This window comes from Cavia porcellus, unplaced genomic scaffold, assembly GCF_034190915.1.
Source record: "Cavia porcellus strain 051 isolate PalLab524CR breed Dunkin Hartley unplaced genomic scaffold, mCavPor4.1 scaffold_10, whole genome shotgun sequence".
NCBI classification, from domain to species: Eukaryota; Metazoa; Chordata; class Mammalia; order Rodentia; family Caviidae; genus Cavia; species Cavia porcellus.
In genome coordinates this window covers 61,074,784-61,097,445 of record NW_026947493.1, presented here as the reverse complement: position 1 = coordinate 61,097,445, position 22,662 = coordinate 61,074,784, and the positions used below count along the sequence as shown (strand labels likewise).

The 22,662-nt window shown below is 37.5% G+C and overlaps 1 protein-coding gene across 2 annotated transcripts in view; it reads left to right on the top strand.

The window, feature by feature from the left end:
* Nucleotides 1-22,662, top strand: part of Cngb3 (cyclic nucleotide gated channel subunit beta 3) — a 142,211-nt gene that overhangs the window by 116,834 nt on the left and 2,715 nt on the right. For both annotated transcript variants that reach the window (XM_063257530.1, XM_063257529.1), the window contains 3 exons: nucleotides 3,718-3,836; nucleotides 21,202-21,348; nucleotides 21,599-21,773. In XM_063257530.1, the coding sequence (XP_063113600.1) occupies nucleotides 3,718-3,836; nucleotides 21,202-21,348; nucleotides 21,599-21,773 (441 nt within the window). The remainder of the gene's footprint in view (nucleotides 1-3,717; nucleotides 3,837-21,201; nucleotides 21,349-21,598; nucleotides 21,774-22,662) is intronic.

The following is a 22,662-nucleotide window of genomic DNA, read 5'->3' as shown; positions in this document are numbered from 1 at the left end:
AGTCCCTCAGCAGCGCAAATTTGTTTAACAAAGTGTGAAATGCTGAGTAGCCGTGCAACCTTCTCATCTCTACCTTTTTATATACCACATTCATCAAATAACAATAAAAACAGATCAGTGAACACAAATGAAGGAAGGAAAAAAGGATGGAGGGAAGAGCAGAAATGAAAAGGCAAGGCACATGTCTTCCTTTTTGTTTTTATTTCAGGAGATTTATGTGATAGGAGATAAGGACAGAGAAGAAAGGCTGCTACTGCACTAAACTTTACATGGCTGAATTCGGCTTGGTTTAGCTTACCATTTCCATAAAACACTATAAAAAAAGGAAGCAGGAAAAAAATATTCAGTTTCAGATAACCTAACTAATTGAAGAATGTTAGAGTCTGGGCCTGAGTTTGCTAAATGGCCTAGTCCTGAAAATATTTCCTAAACCTACTAAATGGATAGTTTGGACTGCTTCAAAATTATCTGGGAATTTTCCCAGAATGGTGTTTCACAGTGTAAAATCACCCAGAAAGCTTGTTAAAGCATAGATTTTTGGAACTTCATCCTCAGTATTCCAGTTCAATATTTCTGCAGTGGAGCCTGAAAATTTGCACCTCTAGAAAAATTCTTGAGAGACACTGATGCCCCAGGAACCTTGCTGTGAGCAGTATGGCTCTTCCCTAATGGAGTTCATTTTGGTGTCATAATGCTCCCACCAGCCTTTGAAGCCTCCTGAACAGGTGCCCTAAATTCCTTGTCTCCAAGGATTTACCTCAATCTGCAAGAACCTATAGCATTTCTACATTTTCTCCAAATTAGTACATACACCAAAAAAAAATCTTGTTTTGATCCTATTTTGCAGATGCTGTCAGCCCTTATTCTCTGATGAATGTCTTCTCCATTGAAATGCTAATTAAACTTGCAGAAAAGGCTTAAATTAGCTAGAGATATGCAAGAAATAGTGGAAGTTTTGGTTCCTTGATTATGCCAGATCTCCTTCGAAAATTATTGAAATGATCATTAAGAAATAATTAAAAGTGCTGAACTATATTTAAGTACCCATTATGTACTTCTGCCTCCAGTCAGTTGTAATAACTACCTCTGAAAAATCATTCCAGTTCCTTGAGAATTACTTCATGCAAAAAATCAGGAATATGACCTTGGCTTAATCATTACTTCCTGGACTATCTCTTGGAAAACTAATTTTCAGACAGTTTGCTCTTCAAAATCATTTATAGCTATTTTACTGTTTTTTAAAGATCAGTCTTAATGTCAGATTCATCATTAGGTACAGTCTATCTGTGTCTTAGTGTCAGATAACATAAGTGTTGCCTGTCCAAGGACTGTCACCTGCCAGTTTTTGTAATTTTGCTCAAAGCACTTAATTCCTAAACTCTTATTACCAATTTTTAAATAACAATAATTATATCTACCTTATTTGACGTTGCTGGGATCTTTAAAGAAATTAAGTGAGTTTATAGCTATGAAGTACTTTCAGCAATAAAGCAACATGTTCTGATACAACAAATATAGAAATTAAACTAAGGAACTAAGCAATATCAAATATTATAGTTCTTCAAGTACTAAGATATTGTTACCATTAGCATTATATAAATAGCTATAATAAAATCAATCTAATTTCTACTTTGATCTATACTTAAGAATAAACATATGCTTTAATATTTTGCATAGTGTTAAAATTTTAAAATTTCTTCTGTTGTTATTAGGACATGTATGTTCCAGGCTTTTTTTGCTTGTAAACATCAACACATTGAATGTCAGCTAGTGAGCTAAGCCAATCTGTCCCTTTGTTTTTCTTTCTGTAAAACAGAAGTAATAGTACTTACTTACTCTACCTTCCCAAGGAGTACATCAAGGTGATAAAATAAGTATTCCAGTTTCCCAGGTTAACTCAGAGATGTAGACAGATATCTTTAAATTCAACTTGGTGATTATAACGTACTTGATAGACAGTGACAAGAACATAACCCTAGAAATCAAAAGTCTTCTAAACTTCCCATAGTTAAGTTGTATTTTCCTTTTTCATAAATGAATGCCTACTATTTATCAAGCCTTGTGCTCAAAACTGGAACAAAGTAGATACTGTTTCAACCATCTCAGAGCATCTGTTATAATCAACATTGCTTAACCTCAAGTTGATTTGATTTAATATTCCAAAAATATGACTGAGAATATTTGAGTAACTCAAATAACCTGGTCCACTCTTATATAAAGTAACAAATTCTTTATATTCATGCTATTTCAAAATACTTGTCTTTGTCCATTTTCTGTAGCTATAACTGAATACCACAGACTGGATAATTTATTAGCTCAAAGTTCTATTACTGTGGGAATTCAGGAACATGGTGCCAGCATCATAGTGAGGGCATTCTTGCTGGGTCATGGCAAAGGGCATTACATGACATCAGAGAGAGCAATTTTGCCAGGCCTTTGTAACAAAATCACTCTGGTGATAATCCATGAAACTATGACCTAATCAACTTCCAGGGCCCCACCTCCAAACACCATCAAAGTATTAATTTGGAAATTAAATCCAACACATAACACCTGGAGGATATATTAAGACCACAGCAATTGATCAGGGTGATCAAGACTCTATTTATTTTTATGTATGGGGACTGGTACTCAAATAATTTGCCTAATATTATGTAAAGTTGCCTATTTATAATTTAACAACCATTCTGCAACTGAATACCACTGAGGTCTCTTGCAAAAACTATTGATTCTTTTTAAAAGTTGGAGTGAGATGAATCTAAGAGCCCCATAAACACCTGTCAGTTTGGTATTTTGCTACAAGGACTCACATGACTTAGTGTAAAGTTATATAGCATAGGGTTTATTAAAGCAAAGGAGACAGGAACAAAATAGATGTGCATGAGCAGATTAGAGAAATCAAGCACAAGCATCCTAAATCCTACTACAATGAAGGTTGCCTAGATGCATTTTTCTCTCCAGTGAGTCACAGAAACATGAGCAAAAGACTTCTCCTTCCAGGAGCCTATCTGAGGCTTGGGTCCATGGTTCTTATGGGACAGTCTCATAGTTACATGACTAGTCATGGCATAGACTTCAAGCTAGGTACAAGATACATATTAGAAATCACTGTGCATGCATGAAACAATACTGACAGTCTGGTGTATCCTGCCATACCACCTCAGGCCTATACAATAACACTCTTCACTTCCAGTAGAATTCTCAGGAATCTATCGGGAATCCTTGTCCTAGCACCCTAGAATCCTCAAGGATAATCAAGGACTGAGAAAAACAATCTGCTACATTAACACTCCCTCTCAATGTAAAATAAGAAAAATAGCATAAAATTCTCATTCAGTCCCATTCCCAAAACCAAACTTCAGTGACTTAAAAAGAATAGAACTGACCTTCACATGACCAGAGCCCATGTTATTTGGACAGAAGAAGCACATTCTTGAAAGCACAGCAGTGGTCACCAAGCCAGGTTCAATCACACAATCAATTACTTCCTGCAGCAATGTGCCAAATGGACTATCTCCACATGCCCAGTGATGGTTTACCCTTTCGTATGTATGTCCAACCCATGTCTGTAACCACTTCAGGTCCTAAATGCTTTTACAATAATGATCCTTGCTTCCTTTGTCAACATTTACTCTTCTAGAGGAGTCTATATTTCTTAATATGGGGGTGAATTTTCAAGAAGTAAGTGCTTACTATTTCCTCATATTTTGCATATAGGGAGAAATTGGTAAAGAAATGTATATCATCAAACAAGGAGAAGTCCAAGTTCTTGGAGGTCCTGATGGTGCCCAAGTCCTAGTTACTCTGAAAGCTGGGGCAGTGTTTGGAGAAATCAGGTATTGGAAGAATGCCTCATAAATAACAAAGTCTATCACTTGTCATAAATAAACAATCTCAGGTTATAAAATAAGTAAGTTCCTACTCAGCTTCATCAAAGGTTTAATTGTGCTGAATACTGGTAAAATCAGTACGTTCACATTTCTGTTGGATCTTTTCCTTTTCCCTTCTTCAAATGACCTGAAGAAAGACATCATGTCATTCAGCTCTTTTATTCCCAGGATGCAGGTTTGTGTCCAGCATAATTTTGATATTTAATATGTGTTGAATGGATATAACAGTGAATGAATGAAATGAAAGACTGTAAGGCTGAAAGACTTGAATGCCAAGCTAACAAGGGGGCTTTGAGTAGGTTTCAGACATATGATAACTGCTGTGGGATGAAATTACCTGAGTCTAAATCTCAGTTCACCACTTCCAAATTTTGTTCCTCTGTTACTTTATCATTCTAGTGCTTCATCCTAATTATAATAATAACTTTGTATATTTGAAAGGTAGAATGGTGGTTTTGGTGGAGTGTCAATTTCACTGGCTTTGGATTTTGTGGAGCACATTTCTGGTATGACTGGATGGGTCAGAAGAGCATGGCCTTGGGCTTTGTGTCTGGTTTGTTGCCTCCTCCTCTCTGTCACTGTTTTCTTGTTCTTCTTCCTGGCTACTATGAATTGAGCACATTAGCTATACCAGACGCTTCAACATGGTGTTTCTGTCTTGAAGTCAGTTGACCATGTGATAAATAGCCCGGCCAAGAGCCAAATTAAATGTATTGTCTTCTAAGTTGTAGGTGTTGGGCATTGTGTCCCAGCAATTAGAAAGCTAAGACAGAAAGCTGGTACCAGAGAAGTGGGTTCATCGGGGTTATGACTGTACCTAGCCATGTTGTTTAGAAATCTTTGAATTAAGTTTGTGGAAGAAGTTTGGAAAGGTGGGGAGACACAGGCTACAGAAGCCCTAGAATTCAGTAAACATGTCTTGACAAGTGATTCTGGTTAGAGCTCAGAACCAAATGTTGATAGTATTGTAGTCAGGTCAAACTGAGGAGATTTCACTTGAGAACAAGTACTCCATAGGCAGGTGGATCAGAGGCAGAAAATGTGTCTATATTTTGCCCATGCCCTAAGGCCTTGCAGGAGACTTACATTAAAAGGAGGGGACTAATAAATCTGGCAGAGGAAATTTTAAGGCAGCCCAACATTCATGCTGTTGTATGGTTACTGATGTCTGATTTTAGCCAGATTTATAGTAAGAACTGGAGAGTCTGGGAATCAGCTTTATGTGTGAGCCACCATCAGACTAGGAAGAGCCAGTCTGGTTTTTTTGCCTCCTTCAGAGACTAAGTGCTCTAAACCATCAATTCTTGCTTCTTCTTCTTCTTTTTTTTAAACTGGGAATAAGACTCAGGACCTCATGCTTGCTAGGTAGGCACTATACACTGAGCTATATGGCCAGCCATCCAACCCTCTTCCCATGAGTCAGCACCATTCACAGACTGGAGGAAGAGAGAACAAGGCTGCATCAGGAAATAAGAACTGGGGGCAAATGGTAGAGCAGAAAATTTTGAAAAACTTAAATTTTAGACTTGAAATAATCACATGTAAAGTTTTGACCAAAAGAGGTGTGAGTGCAGAAGAGATTAATACCGTTAAAAAGAAACCAATTGCTTTATACTGAAATAAGAATAAAGCCATCCTCTTATATAGGTAAACAGAGGCAGCTTGAGACCATACTTACAAGTGAAATAAATCAAACTCACATTTATAAATATTACATTGTCTCTGTATTATAAAAATAATAAGAAATAAAAATCCAAAAGAGTAATAAGATCCAAAATATACAATAGATATTGTAATAATGAAAAGGAAAGAAAATGCTCAAAAGGACAGAATTCTGGGATAGGGGAAACTAAAAAACAGAAAGAAAGGAAAAGATTATATGTATGTTGGTAAACATATATAAATGTATGTACGTATATGTACACTAGACAAATAACTGTACTACTAATCTGTTGGTTCATCAAAAAAAAAAAAACAGCCATTTGTTGCCATTGTTGACTGACCACTTTTGTGTCTAGATTTTGTAACCTGAGCAACTAGTTCTGAGATAACAATATGCAATATATCAACTAGTGTTCCCTGCTTTTTTCTCTTTTCTTAAATTCTGTACCACTCCTCACTTTTTTTTCTGTTTTGCTTTAAAAAAAAAAAAAACAGTGAAAGCACATGAATTTTAGCATCTATGTGTGCCATGATTGTTCCAGTTCTTATTTTACCCTTTATATGTGTTTTCTTGCCTCCTTCACAGACTAAGTGCTCTAAACCATCAATTCTTGCTTTTTTTTAAAAACTGGGAATCAAACTCAGGACTTCATGTTCACGAGGCAGGCATTGTGCCACTGAGCTATATGCCCAGCCCACAGTACTTGCTTCTTGGGTTATCTCTGACAAGTCATTCAATGTCTTTGAATCTATTTCTTAACTGTAAACAAAAATTATCCTTTGACTTTAGGAGCCTGTTGCAAAATTTATATTAAATAATGCATATGAAGTGAAAAAGTTATAGTAAGTACATAAATCAATAACATAATCATTTATTGACATTGTCAAGTATTACAGCCTATATGTAATTGTATGTGCTATTCCTTTGTACCTAATTGGCAGCTGGCAGTGCAGTAGGCTTGTTTATTCTGGCATTGTCACAAACATGTGAGAATGCATTGTCCCCATGCCTAGGGGGACTATGATGTCACCAGGCAACAAGAATTTTTTTTAACTCCACTGTCATTGGACCAGTATTGGATATGTGGCCCATCACTAATGAAAACAGGTGGTGGTATATGAATGACTGTATCACTATTCCATAATGTCCAAAAAATGGTCAGTTATTTCCATTTTTTATTGTTTATTTATGTATTGAGACTGAGCCTGGCTATGTTGTCCAGGCTGGCATTGAACTCCTGGACCCAAGTGTCCCCTGAGTGGCTGTCCCCAGAGTGGCTGGGACTGCAGTTACATGCCACCCCGTCTGGCACTATTTCAAGTTTTTACTTGTAGGTTTATAATGGTTGATGAACCTAAAAAGTCTTTGTTGTTGTTATTGTTGTTGTTGTTGTTGTTCTTATTTGATGAATACAAAATAAAAGCATTCAAATTCCAAAAGCAAAAAATAAAAATAAAACCACCCTGAGGCATCTCAAAGATTAACAAGACCCCACCCACTAGTGGCTCAAGAATGCAAAAACTGAGAAGAGAATTTCTGAACCTCTTGCTCATAAAGGACCTCCTGAGGAACTGGATTCTTAAAGATTCATTTCACTGTGTTCAGTCTTCCAGACATTTAGAGGTTGCAGCAGCCATGGTTCAAGGGGACAGGACTACTGCTCCCACTTACAGAACACTTTGGCATCATCTGCATGATATTTGTTTTATAAGTATGTGGAATGCAGTGGTTGTTGGGTTGGGGAAATTTCCTCCCAGAGTTCAAAGAAAGATCTGAGAGATAAGACAAAAGCCCCTAAGAGAGCAGAACATGAAGCTGTGGGAATGAAGCCAAAGATACAGGTGAAACGCAAAAAGCCGGAGATGCCAGGAACATGGAATGTCTACATGAGAAAGCTACAACCTGAGGGTAGAATTAGCTCAAGTAAGGCTTTGTAAGCTGCAACCAGCAACACCAGAGAATTGGGTTGCACATACCCTCTGAAATTCACATTTTATTATTGTATGCCCTGAATGTCACATATGGGGCTGCAGGACTCAATATTTGCCCCTCTGGGTTTCAGTCTTGCTTTGGTCTGATACTTTTCTATCCTACCACTCACTTTTGGAATGGGAATGTTTACCCTGGGGCATGGTACCTTGGGATTATGTAACTTGTTCCTGATTCTTAAGAAGTTCACAGCTAAGAGTTTGCCTTAAGTCTCAGAAGAGACTTTGAGTTTGATTTTTGAGAAATGCCAGAACTCTTGAGACTTTAAGGTATGCTAGATTAATTAATGGTCAACTTGTAATACCCAAATGAAATGAATTAGCATGGTTCTGGGTGTAGAAGGCCCACCCGAGTATTGTTGCCAATGGCATAAAAAAGAGAGCTAGAGGTGAAGATTGTGTGCTGTTGATTCTCTGGAGAAGCTTGTCACACTTGACCTTTCTGGTATGAAGTCAGCTGTTACTTTTGGAGGTGCTTGGATCCTCGCCACCACTGAGGATAGCTGCTGTTGTCTCGGGAGGAGCTCTTGTCCTTACTTTTTGTGTCATTTCCTAGCTCCAGTGAAGATCCCTCAGCCTGCTAGCACAGATCCTTCACCCAGCTGGCACAGACTTTCTAGCTCCCACTACTGACTTTCAGGGCTTCCCAGGGAAGATCCTTGATACAGACTTGCATGAAACATTGTTATGGATACTAGGTTTCCAGTTGGACTGCTGGAGGTAGAAGACATTACCATGAGTTCTAGGTCTTCAGCTGGAGTCATGCAACACATTGCTGTGCGATCCAGGCCTTCAAATAATTCTATAAATTGTGTATCCTGTATTAAATCTTTTCCCTTGTAAGCCCTTATTACAACAGGTAGCAATAGACAAAGGGTAGATGTGGTAGTTAAGACACAGTGACAACACAACTGGCTATGAGATCCACCCAGAGGACTGATGGAAGACATTTCTTGGGTGTCTCTGTATGAGTCACTGAGGATGGGTTTGGTTGTATGTCTGGTCTCTTGCCCTTCCCTCTCTGGCACTGTTCCCTTATTCTGATTCCCTGCTCTAAGCTGAGAATATTTGCTCTGCAATGTCCTTCTGTTTTGACACTTCTGCCTGGGAGCCAGCTAATCATGGACTGCATATCTCTAAACTGTGAGTTAAATTAAACCTCCCCTCCTTTAAGTTATAGGTGTTTGGTACTATATTTTCATGGTGGGAAAGCTGACCAATACAATTGGTTAATGAATTAACTCACCAAAAGCACTTAGACTAATGTCAAACATCTCTCCAAGCTCAAACATAGCCATGATTTTTACCATTTTTCTATGGGCTAGGAGAATTTTATGCTAGAACAACTAAGTCCCCAAGAGCAAGAATGTAGAGAAAAAATTTAAGCATTTTGCAAGTGAAATCCTTTCATGACCAGTTCTGTGTTTATACTTATTCATCAAAAAATATACTTTTAGTGACTAATGTGTGCTATATTATAAAATACTGCTCTAAACTGAGAATATATATAAAAACAGTAAACAAAATATTATGCCTCACAAATCTTACAATCTAGTGGTGTTACCTGGAAATAAATAGTTAAGCAATTAACTAGATAAGAAAAATTTCTGTCATGATAACTACCATGAATGCAGAAACTATTGAGAAAATGACAGAAGATGGTAGTTCAGGTATTATGGTCAGTGATGACCTCTCTAAATAGATAATATTTGACCTGAGATGTGAAAAAGGAGAGGCGCCATTCAGAAATGGAGAAGAACCTCTCAAAGGTAAAACAGCAATGGCCTAGATGTAAAACTAGTTTGTTTTCAAGAAAAGCAAGGTTTTAACAGATACAAAGAGAGCTGCAGCAAAGGGGCAGCAAAGTCATTAGGCTGGAGCACAGTGAATAAAAACACCAAAAAGATGAACAAGGGCCAAACTGCAATCGTGCACTCGAGGTCATGGTGAGAAAATTTTGTAACAGTAAATACAAATGGGTGCACTAGAGAGTTTTAAACAAAAGAATTACACAATCTAAATTATGATTTTAAAAGAGCACTCCAACAACTGTACAGAAAAAAAGAGGAAAAGAAGCAAAAATAAAACAAAGGAAACAAGGCGCAGTGACCCAAGTAAAGAATAATTGAGAAAGTGACGTTCCACACTGCCAAGTCCCTTGTCTGGGACAGGAGAGCTACCATGAGTGATAGGGACAACATTCAAACTTGCGTCTTCATGAGTCAGTGATCTTCTTGTGATCTTTCTATCACACAGCAGAAGAAAGGCATGTGCCAAATGCCTGGTGTCATGGCTGCTAGAACGTTATCTTTGAATTCCAGAGACATAGGTAATTTCAGATAACTTCATATTAGCAAAATCCAGGTTTTCTTGGAAAAGCATGTTATTCTTCTGATAATTATATGCTTTCCTTTTAAATTATCCCCTGCTTTCGTGCCTGGGTGAGTACTCCTGTGAGACTTCTGCTTTGGGGACTGTGGTGAAAGCACGTTTCAGAATGTCAAAGGCCTGACTTATTTGCCTGTTTCTATTTACTTCCTTAGTGGTAGTCCTTGCAAAGGTAATTTAATATTTTTGCAACTTAATAATCACCGTTATCTTCAGGGTCATAAAACATGTGATGGTCTAATCTGAAACATTGCAGGCATTAATTAACTACCCTCTCCAAGCATTGACTAGTCCCTAAGAATAAAGTCTCTTAAATACAAGTATATTAATTGTTGATGTTATCAACACAGGAGGAAATACCCTAGGAATAGAATCCAGGTGCTGCTGAATTGCAACTGAAAATAATTCTAGATTCCTGACCACAGTTTCTCAAATAATACTCTTACTCAAAGCCAAGTTGAAACCAGGAGATCAGACATGCTCTGAACTTGCTCAATAATATGGATGATTCCAGCAAAGAGGAGGTTTTGACTTGGTTCTCTTTCTGCCTTTGGCTGAGTAGAAACAAGATACATCTTCCTAGTCCAAATACCCACCAACATCTCAGCCCCACAGCTGTCCTGCGTCCCTGGAGCTCTACTCATTTATTCCAGATGGAGGCATTTCTGCCAATTGTCCAGACCCTGGAAAAATCTCATAATGGTGTTTACTACTCAGAAGTGCTGTGACCTCTGTTAAAAGGAGCTAAATCCAGCACTATCATGTAGCTTTTTAAAGAGCTTTTTCTTTTTCTTAGGAAAAAATAAGAAAGAAAGGAGTTGAGGGCTTTCAAGGACATTGTGTATTAATCCAAAAGAGCAAGCTCTGAGTAAAATACAGTTTTAGAGGTTGTCATGGAGAAAACCCAGACCACAGTGTGTAGGGAAGGGGGCGGGGGGGGGGGTTCTGAAGAGAGTTATTTATGAGAGAAAGTCACGCTATGTAATTGAGGCTAGCTTTGTACTCACTAGTACAAAGCTGTCCTCAAACACGTGCTGATCCTCCTGCTTCACGCTCCAGAGCACATTTCTAACTATCATCTGAAGAGTACATATACCCCATTCTAAAAGGAAAGACCCAGAGCTTTCTGAGGGGCGGTTTAATGATGGCTCTGACTCCATTATCCTCACGTACATATTTAGTCTTTTTCACTGAATATTTTCAACCATGTCCTAGCTCTCTTTCTATCTGTTAAAACCTTGCTTTTCTTGAAATGTCTCTTAGTTTTTAATTTTTTATTGCTATTATGTTTCCTATAGAATCTCCTACTAATTTTATCTTCTTTGGAATAGCTTCTCCCTGGAAAATTACTACTCAGCCTTCAAGAACCAATTCAAATGTAATCTCTTTGAGGTCATTGCTAAGCACCCCAAAATAAACAGTAGCACTATGTTTTTACACATTCACAGTATTTAATTCATACCTTTATTGTAGTAATTACTGCTGATTTATAGTTAATTTGTTCAAATGGGTTTTTCTAATAGCCTGAGCTATTAAAGTACAGGAACTAGTACTTACCAATTTTATATTACTAGCAGCTACATGAAAAATATACAGTCTGTGGTGATTTTTTTATATCCTTTCTTTGTTCCTCAGTTATTTAGCATTAGTTTTTTGTTTTTTGTTTTTTTTTTTACTTTTTTATGAGACAGGATCTTGCTATGTAGTTGAGGCTGACCTTGAACTCACTATGTAACCCAGGCTGGCCTCGAACTTGCAGTGATCATCTTGCCTCAGCCTCTTTAGTGCTGGGGTTATAGATGTGTACACCCACCTCAAAAATTATCTATTATGTCGTTAATTGTGGTTTAATAAAAACAAAGAAAATTATATTCTGGTCCCCTCAAAGTTGAAAATGAGGTGCCTTTGGAGAAAACCATATAATCCTTTCTTTGCCAGACACAGTGCCAGCCATTAGGGCGCAAAAACAAACAAGAAACATTTGCTCAGGGGCCTCACAAACAAGTGAAATAAGTAAATGAAAGGCTTCAATCCAGGTAATTGTATCCAATGATGAGAGCATTGTACACACAGGACTTTCACAGCAGAAGATTTCACAAAGACCTGTGTCTTTCAGGTGTGTTAGAAAGCTTTTCATCTCCACAACAAATATCTAAGGTAATCAACTTATGAAGAGAAGTTGTTGGTTTGGGCTCATAGTTTCTGGGGTTCCAGCCCAAGATCAACTACATCCATTCCTTTTGGGCCTGTGCTAATGCAGCACATCATAGCAGGAACATCTACCAGAGGAAAAGCCCTCTTGGCTAGGGATTAAAAGAGAAAAGGAAAAACCTGGATTGCACAGTCCCATTCAAGGATATACCTCCAATAGCCTGTGAACCCCAGTAGGCCTCTCTTTAAGTTTTTACCACCAGTGGTGCTGCCTTGGGGACCAAATCTTTACTATCAGAACTTAGCATAGGGACCTACGATCCAAAGAACTTGGAAATTGAAAATAGGCACTTCATGCTCCCTTAAATAATACGTGGAAATAACACATTATGGGTCAGTTTCAGTAGCCCTTACTGTAGGGTATATTAAGAATTATTCAAATATGATGCCTATATTGGAGTAAAAGGTAGTCCCCTCAACAATATGCCCATATCCTAGCTTATATCCCAGAACCTGTCAATGCGATTGTCTTTGGAAAAAGCACCTTTGTAGATGCCACTTGGATAAGGATCTAAAGCCAGGCATGGCAGTACATCCTTGAAATCCCAGCAGTCATAAGGCTGAGGCAGAGGATTGCAGGTTCCAAACCAACCTAGGCTACATACAGTGAGTTCAACGCCACATCAGGAGGCCCTGTCTCAAAAACAAAACAAGAATGGATAAGGATCTCAAAGTGAGATCATCTTGAGTTACTGAATGTGTTTCAAACTGCATAGCAAGTGTCCTTATAAAACAAGAAAAGGCAATGCAGGGACTAAGACAGACACTGAGTTTCTGAAGTCAGAGGCAAGGAACACTAGAGCCCCCACATGCTGGCAGATGCAGAAAGGATTTTTCACCAGAGTTATGACCGAGAGCACAGCTCTGCTGACACTATGATTTCAAATTAATGGAATCCAGAATGTAAATGTTTTCAGGGGGAGGGTTAAAGCAGTCATGCTTGACACCTCCCTAAACTTCACCCTACACAGGCAGTTCATCTCCAAGACCTGTTGATCTGACCTCCTAAACTATCTCAGATGATTAGTATCTTGCCTTCTCCACTACCACTTCTTTGGCCCAAAACCCCTCTACCTCTCACTACATGTCTGCAGTGACCTACCGCAAGTGGTCCACTCCAATTACCACATACTTCATGATCCAGCTTCCACTCTGCAGCCAGATTCCAGAAACACAGATCTGGTCATGTCATGGTCTTATTCCCAAAACTTTCATTGTATTTTTAGAAATAAAGTAACAATTTCTTATCTCAACCTGCAAAATAGGCAGAATCTTTCCTATTTCTCCGCTTTGGCCCAAACATCCTGCTGGTCCCTTTCAGCTCTGTGAATGTACCACACTCCCTCCAGCCACAGGGTGTCTGCACCTGCTGTCACCTCTGCCTGGTTACTCTCCCTACCCTCTTGACCTAGAGCTTGGCTTCTTCCAGGCTTTCTGGATTCCCTTCTGTTGAGATCTCCTAGGTCTCCTTGCTATATGCTCTTGTCAAACTGTTGCCTCTTTTCGGAACACTGATCTTTGTAGCTGTAGACACTGGTGCATTTATTTTTCAATGTATTTTTTTCCTTTCTAAATGAGTCTGCCTGGATTGGACAAAATAACTGTGATCTGTGCACCAGGATGTCCAATGGGAAGCTGGAAGGGCTGGAATCCAGCCTGTACCCCACTTCTGGATCGGAAGTCCTGGTTCTTGAGAAGACACATTTTACTTTTCAAGGTGGGGGCATTCTTCCAGTCAAGCTTTGTACCCATGGCCCAGACAGGCCCCTCTTTTCTAATTTGCACAAAAACACCACACAGGTTTGCAGACTTCCTGGTAGACATGATGTGTGGTTTGTCCTGCACTCCTGCTCCAGCCCTGAGGACAGTGCTTGGCCCACTTAAGTGCCTAATAAATAGTTACTGAATAGATAAGCAAAAGTAATTACCTTTCTATCTTTGTGAACATATGAATAGATATTTATTTTGGTCATGAATATGTGTATTCAGCCTCGTGTCCTTTTTTCAGTTTTTTTATTATTAAGACTAGTGCTGCTTTACTTACTTTTGTAAAATTACTTTGTTCTCTTTCTTTAGGTTTATTCCCAGAAGTGAAAAAGTAGGTTAAAAGGTAGAAACATTTTTATAACTCTTTTAATATATGAGATTATTTCCCACAAAAAAATTGAACCAATTTGCAACACAACCAGCAATGTATAGCTATTTTTCCTTTTAATAGGTTCTTTTAATTTGCATTTCCCTAAGTAGTGCCTAGAAAATAATAGGTCCTCAATAAATATTTGCTAAATGAATTAATGTCCTATGAGACCATTATTTTCATAAATATGATGATTATCCTTCTGCATTTTTCTTCATCTTTTTTTCATCACATTTAACAAGCTATTGTATATAAATTAGATTCTCATATAGTCTTACACATTTCAGGCATCTAGCTTAGATTCAGAATGTTTAAGTTTTATCTTTGTACTAGTCAAATCCCTGATTTTAAGGGTTTCATTTTGATATTTACTTGCTATCATTATGAAAAGGCCAAATATTTTGAAGACCAATTTTAACTCTTTGTTCCCTTTCAAACCATTTTTGTCTGTTTTTCCTGAAAAATCAGTTTTTTAAAAAATAAGTGTACCAAGAAGACATCTAGATCTTTGGGTTATTTTAATTTCATATTCTTACTTGTCTGCAGAATAATTCTTACTATCTTTTGTTTTTCCTTTCCTAGGAGGTAGAAATAGTAGGTACACATGTGAGCAAAGGTAACAATACTTGTTTAACTAAGGGACTAGATTGCTTATTATTTCCATTCTTTTCCTATTTTAAACTTATGAATGATATCTGTGTCACAAATTTACATTTACATGTCACTATATCCTTTAGAATATAGTCTCTTTGGTTTTGCTTTGAACAAAAATGTACCTCACCTAGATCTTGCAATAGCCCTGCAATCAAATACACTATCAGTATCACTATTTGAACATGTCCTCAAATATTCTAATGGCTCCTCTTAAAGGACCGTAATCCAAAGCTAAACCGCAGTTCTTCAATACATTTGGAACAACAGAGAGAAAATTCAGAGATTCTAAAATTGATACCCTACCCTAATTGGCCTCCTAGCTTATTTCAATGTTCATTAGAAAGGCCGTATCATGAAAACAATAACCATGACTTCACTGGCATCACTGAAATTATGGTACAAAGAAAGATCCCTTCACTTGGATAGCTCTCATCTTGGATCTTAACTTCAATAATAATACTCGTAAGATTGATTCTCAAGCAATTACCCATGTCTGGAAGCATAGGTAAGGATCTATTTCATCAAATTAATGCAGCCATTAAAAAGGAAAATATGTGGACTCACACTTGAAAAAAGCAATACTTCTAAAACTAAAAGCTTTATACAAATATGACATTTCTAGCTGTTTCAATTTTCAAAAAGCTACGATATTAGTTCATTTTATATAGGATTTTTCTAATCAAAGTAGCATGGGCCCATGAAAGGAGATAAATAAGCAGAACATGAAATAAAGAATGCATGTTAGGGGTTACGGATAAAGCTCAATGGCACAAAGCCTGCTTGGCAAGCAGGAGGTCCTGAGTTTGATTCCCAGTACCAAAAAAGAAAAAAATGCATATTCTTCCTTTCCTTCACACTCCTTCTGAATTTTTACCCAGATTCTTTATTTTCTATCTACCTCTCCATCACCAATTCAAAACTGAAATCTGACAGAGGAAAAAGGGACATTTTGTGCTTGTAAAATTCTCCAACTTTGTTAAAAATCCATGAGTATGGATGTTCTTCCAAAAGTTTTATATACACACACGAAAAAAATCTAGGCTTGCATGTTTGCCATTCAGCATGCAGTATTGTGAATATCGAAGTATTCCAAGCCCCCAGCAGAGCTGACCCCAAGAGAGTCTCTGATATTTGCTCATCTACAGAAGTTTCCCTAGAATTTATCGATTCAAATTGCAAAGTTGTCAAAGGACAAAGTGTTGCTCAATAACAATGACAAAAGTAAAAGAGTATCTGAGGAAAACCATCTACATAGGTGAACTAACCTCCCGTCTTCCACATACAACTCAGTTGGGAGTTTGCTTAAAGAGAACAAATATTTAAAGTGTTGGTCTTTTTCTCAGTATTAGATTTTTCACTGACAGTGCTGAGAATTAGTTTTATATCTATTTTAGGAAATAATTCTACATGAGGAAAGGCATTTAAGACAATCTTTACTTTAGGAAACACTCTTGGCCATTACAGTTATCAAAGCATTAATAATTCTAATGTTTATCTGCCTTAAAAAGCTGCCTGAAGAGCTTTATATTTCAATGCCATGATTTATGAGATCTGAAAGACTTCATTACTTCATCTGTCAAAATGGAGTCACAGTAATACAAAACTACCTTACATGACTGAAAAGTGTTACTGGAGTTAACAAAAAGAATTTAGAGCCAGGCATGATAGCACACGCTTGTAATCCCAGCACTTGGGAAGCTGAGACAGGAGGATCACTGTGAGTTTGAGGTCAGCCTGAGCTACATAGTGAGTTCAAGGCAGCCTGAACTACGGAGTAAGACATTGTCTCAATAATAACAATAATAATAATAATAATAATGAGGTCAGAAAACTATTTGTCTCATACCCCTCAATAACGTTAGATACTAATGCTGTAATTATTGATACCAATATTTGCTCCCAGTGTACAAACATCCTGAGAGCAGATGTTAATCACTGATATAAGCTCAGAACAAGCCCTTTATGGAGTACAGTGTGCTATGTTTGTGTGCATAATTTATGTTAATTTATTTTCCTTTCAATTTATACTGTAAATTATTTATCTTCCCCAGCGCAATTAACCTCTAAAAGCACAATCATCTATAAGTATTAAACTCATATAAAAACTTTTGAGGGTTTATCAAAGCCAGGCTTGGGAATTGGACAGTGGATCAGTAGCATGTGCAAAGCCATAGGATTGGTTCCCTACACCTCAAAAATAGATAGTAAATAAGCCCATCTGAGGAAAATCAGATTTAAGGATTGTTTCTCCAAATATTCTAACCAGTACCATGGATCATTCTAGAGCAACAGACACATTTCTGGATGTCTGGAATGTATTATACTGACAATCGTGCTTCATTCATAGAATTACTCTTAGTAAACTGTATTTGAGCATCACACACAGCTTTTTCTTGGGATTTTGTTACAAACAGTCCTGGCAAACTTACCATTGTGTCTTCTGAGTAAGTTCTTCATCACTGCAGAGTGGTTTTGTTCTATTAAGCCCTTCAGGAGATATTTCTACTTGTCTTAAAATGAAGAACTGATCTATTTATTTGTAGTAAAAAATAATTTTAAAGCCAAATTTGAACCCTTTTGCAGCAAAGCTTGACTTTTTAAATAAATTCTAAGTTATATTCCCATTCTTGTTTGCCTTTTGCTTCTATACTCAATGCATTTTCTTTCCACTTTCCCATGTGAGTACTTTCTGAATACAGTGGCTATGCTGGAAAGGGCTGTGCAAGTTGTGCACTAAAAATGTCCAGGGTGTCAAATGTCATTATATTGTGTATATGCAACACACAATTTGTAATGCCATGTGTGGTGACCCTGAAAAAATTCAGAATGAGTAAATGACTAAGAATTATCTGAATATTCTAACTTTCTGTAAGGAAAATATGCTAACATGTATATGTGTCTTATATGTGATATATATATATGTCACTTTCTGTTGTTATAACAAAATAATAAAGACACCTACCAAAGTAAGTGTCTTACTTTTCTCATTGCTGACATAAAATATCTAACACCCAAAATTTAAAGGCGGAAAGGTTTATTTAGTTCACAGTTTGTGGAAGTTTCAGTTCATAATTAGCTGGCTCCAAGGCAGACAGGCATCACAGAAGAGAAACAGTTCATGGTGAGGAGAAGGTAGTAAAGTAATAAGGGACAACCTTATCTCATTCGGTCTCTTCTATCTTATCCAGGCTACTTAGGGCAGGGAGCACTCATGCCATTAATCCTAGTGCCCTTGATCCTCGCACTATACCACACATTAATCCCATCATCACTCTGTATTCAGCCACCTCTGAACAAGCCCCACTTTTTTCAGAGACACATGAAGCTTTGGAGGGACATCTAGACACAAGCCATAACACTAAGTAATTTACAAAGCATGGAAATTTATTCAGCTCATAACTCTGTGACATTCTTCCAAAATTAAGACACTGGCATCCTCTTGGCATCTGGTGGTGGTCTTCTTGCTGCATCATAGCAGAGGTGAGACAGAGCAAGCTGGATCTCCTTATAAGACCACTTATACTCTCAGAAGGGGCCCTGCTCTCATGACTTCTGATCCTAATTACTTTCAAAGGATCCATCTCCAAATATTATTAACATATGAATTTGAAAATTAAGTTTCTCATACATGAAGTTTGGAGAACATTTTCAAATTGCAGTTGTGTGTTTGGGTGGTGTGTGGTGTATATCTAAATTGCTACCTGTTCCTGACATTTATACATACAAGTTCTCTCATATGAATATACTATCTCACTGGGACCATTCACACTACTTTTGTTTACTTGCCCAACTTTGGCACACTAGTACAAAACAAGTAGCTTCACAAAGTAGAGCTTAAAACTGTTCACTCAGAATTTATCTAATTGTATCTTCTTCATAATTGACTATTAGGCATATCTCAAACATCTAATACTTTATAATCAAAAACCTGTGATAAGTAATAAAGATGGCTTTGTATCCTACAGGAAAGATTAGCAACCTGTCCATAAACATACTTAAGCAACAGTCAAGTTACTTGGTTCCAAAGCCTGTATTCTTTTCTCAAAACCATACCATGGCTTTTCTCCTACTTCATTTCATCATGTAGAATATAAAGTAGGGACATAACACTTATGATAGAAGGAAAAAATCAATAAAGTCCTTTAGCTATTTGTCAGTCATTTCTAACAGAAGTTAAGTCTAAGATTAGAACCAATTTCTTTGTTTCCTGGGTCATTCCTCCATTCACATTTGTTTATTTGTTTTTAACCTAGAGACATTGAACATTAACTTGAAGTATTTGTTCTCCAGGATGAGCTCTTGGAGAAATTCTATGCGGTTGGGAATATTTAGGAAGTTCCTTACTAAGCGATTTAATGAGTGAAACTTTACATTGGTTGAATGCTAGAGAAGCACTTTGTGGACAAGAAGGAGGAAAAACAGCTGCTATTTTAAACACTGCTGAGAGTTTGGGCAAAATCCATCTGGCAGACAGACTATTTCTTCCGTTCAAAACTCATCAAGCACTCCAAACGTGTAACCTGTAGGCAAGTTTAATTAAAGCTTGAGAAATCTCAAAATAACCTGACATTTAAATATGTTATTTCTGCTGTCTTCTTATAGTCTCTCATACTCACAGAGGCACTCTCAGATTCAAATTAAGCTCACCAATGCCATTTAGTACTGCCTAATTACTGGATTACCCTATGTTCAAGGCTACAGGAATGTGAATGAAATTGACTTACCCGGTCATTGGGGTTTTTTTTAATAGCAACACCCACTTCATAGATAGGAAGGTAAATAGGAATTTGGGTAGATAAGTGTGTGAAAGCATAATGAATGGTCATTAGAGACAGAGAACTAGAGGATAGATAGATAGATAGATAGTTAAGATGATACATAGGTAGATGGAATAAAACTAATTTCTCTTGCTTCTCTGGTAAAGACAGATTGTCTCAGAAAGAACCTTAAAGAAGGACTAAAGTGTTTTCTGGGCATGGAGTGAAAGAACTGAATGGCAAAATTATTGATCAAAATAAGAAAACATTATACAGTCATACTTATGGATTATAAATATAACCTTTGTGTTCTGGAGGACTAATTCCCTTCTTATATGCTGTGGAGAATTTTGGATTGCCCTCCCTAGTATCCATCTTTAATATTAGGTAGAATTAACTGATTAAATTTGATCCCATAAGGTGACCTTACAGTAGGATTTTTCTCTTTCTTTTCTTTCTTCCTCGCTTAGGCTTTAATCGGACATTTTATGTGATTCCTTTCTTCTTCTCCCCTCTTAGCATAATTTTCGTTATTTTTGAAACACTTAATTGCTGCCCTAAAGGTTTCATTTTACATTTACAGTATTTTTTTTTTCCTTTTTGATACAGGGTCTCACTATATAGTTTCAGGCTAGCTTTGAACTTACCCTGTAACCCAAACTGACCTTAAACTCATGACCATCCTCCTGTTTCATCCTCCCTAGTGCTGGGATTATAGGCATGCACCACTATGTCCCATTCATGCTATTTTCATGTTAAGACAGAGTTTTGCTAAATTGCCCAAGTTAGGGGCCAGGGATTGAGCTCAGCAGGCATAAACTTGGCAAGTGTGAGGTCATGAGTTCAATCCCTGGTACAAAAAAAAAAAAGAAAAGAAAGAAAATAAAGAAAACAGAAAGAAAGAAAAATCAGTTGCCCAAGTTGGCCTTGAAGCTTCTGATCCTCCTGTCTCAGCCTTCTGAGTACCCAAGGTTACAGGCATGCACCATCACACCCAGCAGGCGAGTGGTTAATGTTTGCCTTAGCTGTAGATGCCAGAAGCTTTTGGTTCCTCTTGTGTTTCTGTTTCTGCTCCACTTTTGCCTTTACTTCCTTTTGCCATGCTCTTCAGAGAGCATTTGCCTCCCACGGCTGCATCAGCTCTAATTCGCTCTTACTCAGGAAACCTATAGGGAAGGGCAAGGTGAAAGGGAGGGGAAGAAATCTAAAATGTTATAACTATGTCTCAGCCTCTTGCAGGATGGGCTCCCTGTGTTATGAACTCACAAGTGTTCCTTAGCTTCCCATTCCCCCCTGTATTGGGAAGGCTTGAGGAGCTACACTGGGGAAAGTGCTCTTCCTTCAGGAAGCATAAGGTTCTGGTATAGTATTCTCTCCTGAATATGGACCTATGCTCAGGAGAACAAATGCATTCTGGGAGGAAATGGTTATAATATTTGCTGTTTATGTTTTAAAAGACCTCGGTGAAAGAGGAATGAAACTGGTGGCCAAGACTTACTTTTCTCTCTCGTAGCCTTCTGGCAACAAGAGGAGGAAATCGCCGAACTGCCAATGTGGTAGCCCATGGGTTTGCCAATCTTTTAACTCTGAACAAAAAGACCTTTCATGAAATTCTGGTGAATTATCCAGATTCTGAAAAGCTCCTCATGAAGAAAGCCAGGTACAACTGTTAAAACCCCAATAGAAGGGGACAGAGTTGATTTTACTTTATGAAAGATTAAGATAAAGAAAGATTTATTATGATTATAGTTGACTTTCACCTTGAGATATGCTTAAAAACAAGTGTTACAAGTGTTCTTGTGGTTACCTACTAAAAGTTTACTGCTAGAAGAAATTACCTTTCTTTTCTGGTAGATTTTGTGAAAACTCTCACAAAGGTAACTGAAATGGCTGTTGTCCCTTGTCTACAGAGTACTTTTAAAACAGAAGGATCAGCACAAAGAAGCGACACCACCAAGAAAAGGATTTGCGTTCCTCGTCTCATCAAAACAAGAGATGCCTAAAATGTTTAAAGCTCTTCTGGGAGGCAGAGGAAAAGCAGATCTTGCAAGACTGCTCAGATTGAAGAGAGAACAGACAGTGCAGGTAATGAGGCAGAGTGAATGAATGCAGGATTGCAATGGAGAGAGTCCCGGATAAGTATACCCAGATCAATACCTACTCTAATTCCATCAGAACTGGGGTGATCTGGATGAATCTAAGGCTAATAATTACCCCTTTGTGTACTACATTTATTATCTAAACTATATTCCTCTATATCATCACATTTAATGTTCATAGTTCATTACAAATGGCTTTGATATGTATGTATTCATAAATACAATTGATCCTCAGTATTCATGAGCTGTGTGTTTGTGAATCTACCCACTCTTCATATTTTATTTGTAAACTCAATCAATACTATGATTTTACAGTCATTCTCAGACAAACACATTTACAGCCTGGAAAAAAGGAAGTTCCTTGATGCCTCCTCTCCATGCTGAGACTGAACAGGAAAACACTACTTTCTTGTTTCACTTTTACATGGCACAAAAGTGATCCCTTTGCTGTGTTATTTGATGTAATATTTTGCAAGCGCAGTGCTAAAATACTGTCCTGAGTATTGACTGCAACAATATTGTGACAGACCTTAGAAAGTATGTGTGTTAGATAAGCTTTATTTAATTATTAGTTTTAATGTTGTTGTGATCACTTCTCAGTCTCTTGGCGAAGATCAAGTATAGTATGTTATTGTCCATGAGTGGAATATAATGAATCAACAATTCCTCAAATTAATTCTTGAGGCAGAGTGAATGAATGCAAGACTGTAATGGAGAGAGTCCTGGATAAGTATACCCAGATCAAAATACACATAAAACATATACTGATTGTTGACAAAAATGTCATGACCCAAGGCTCTGAGGAATCTAATCTTGTATTTTAACTCTAGAAGCAGTGGTTCAGTATTTGTTAATCCCATGTTTGTGGCAACTCT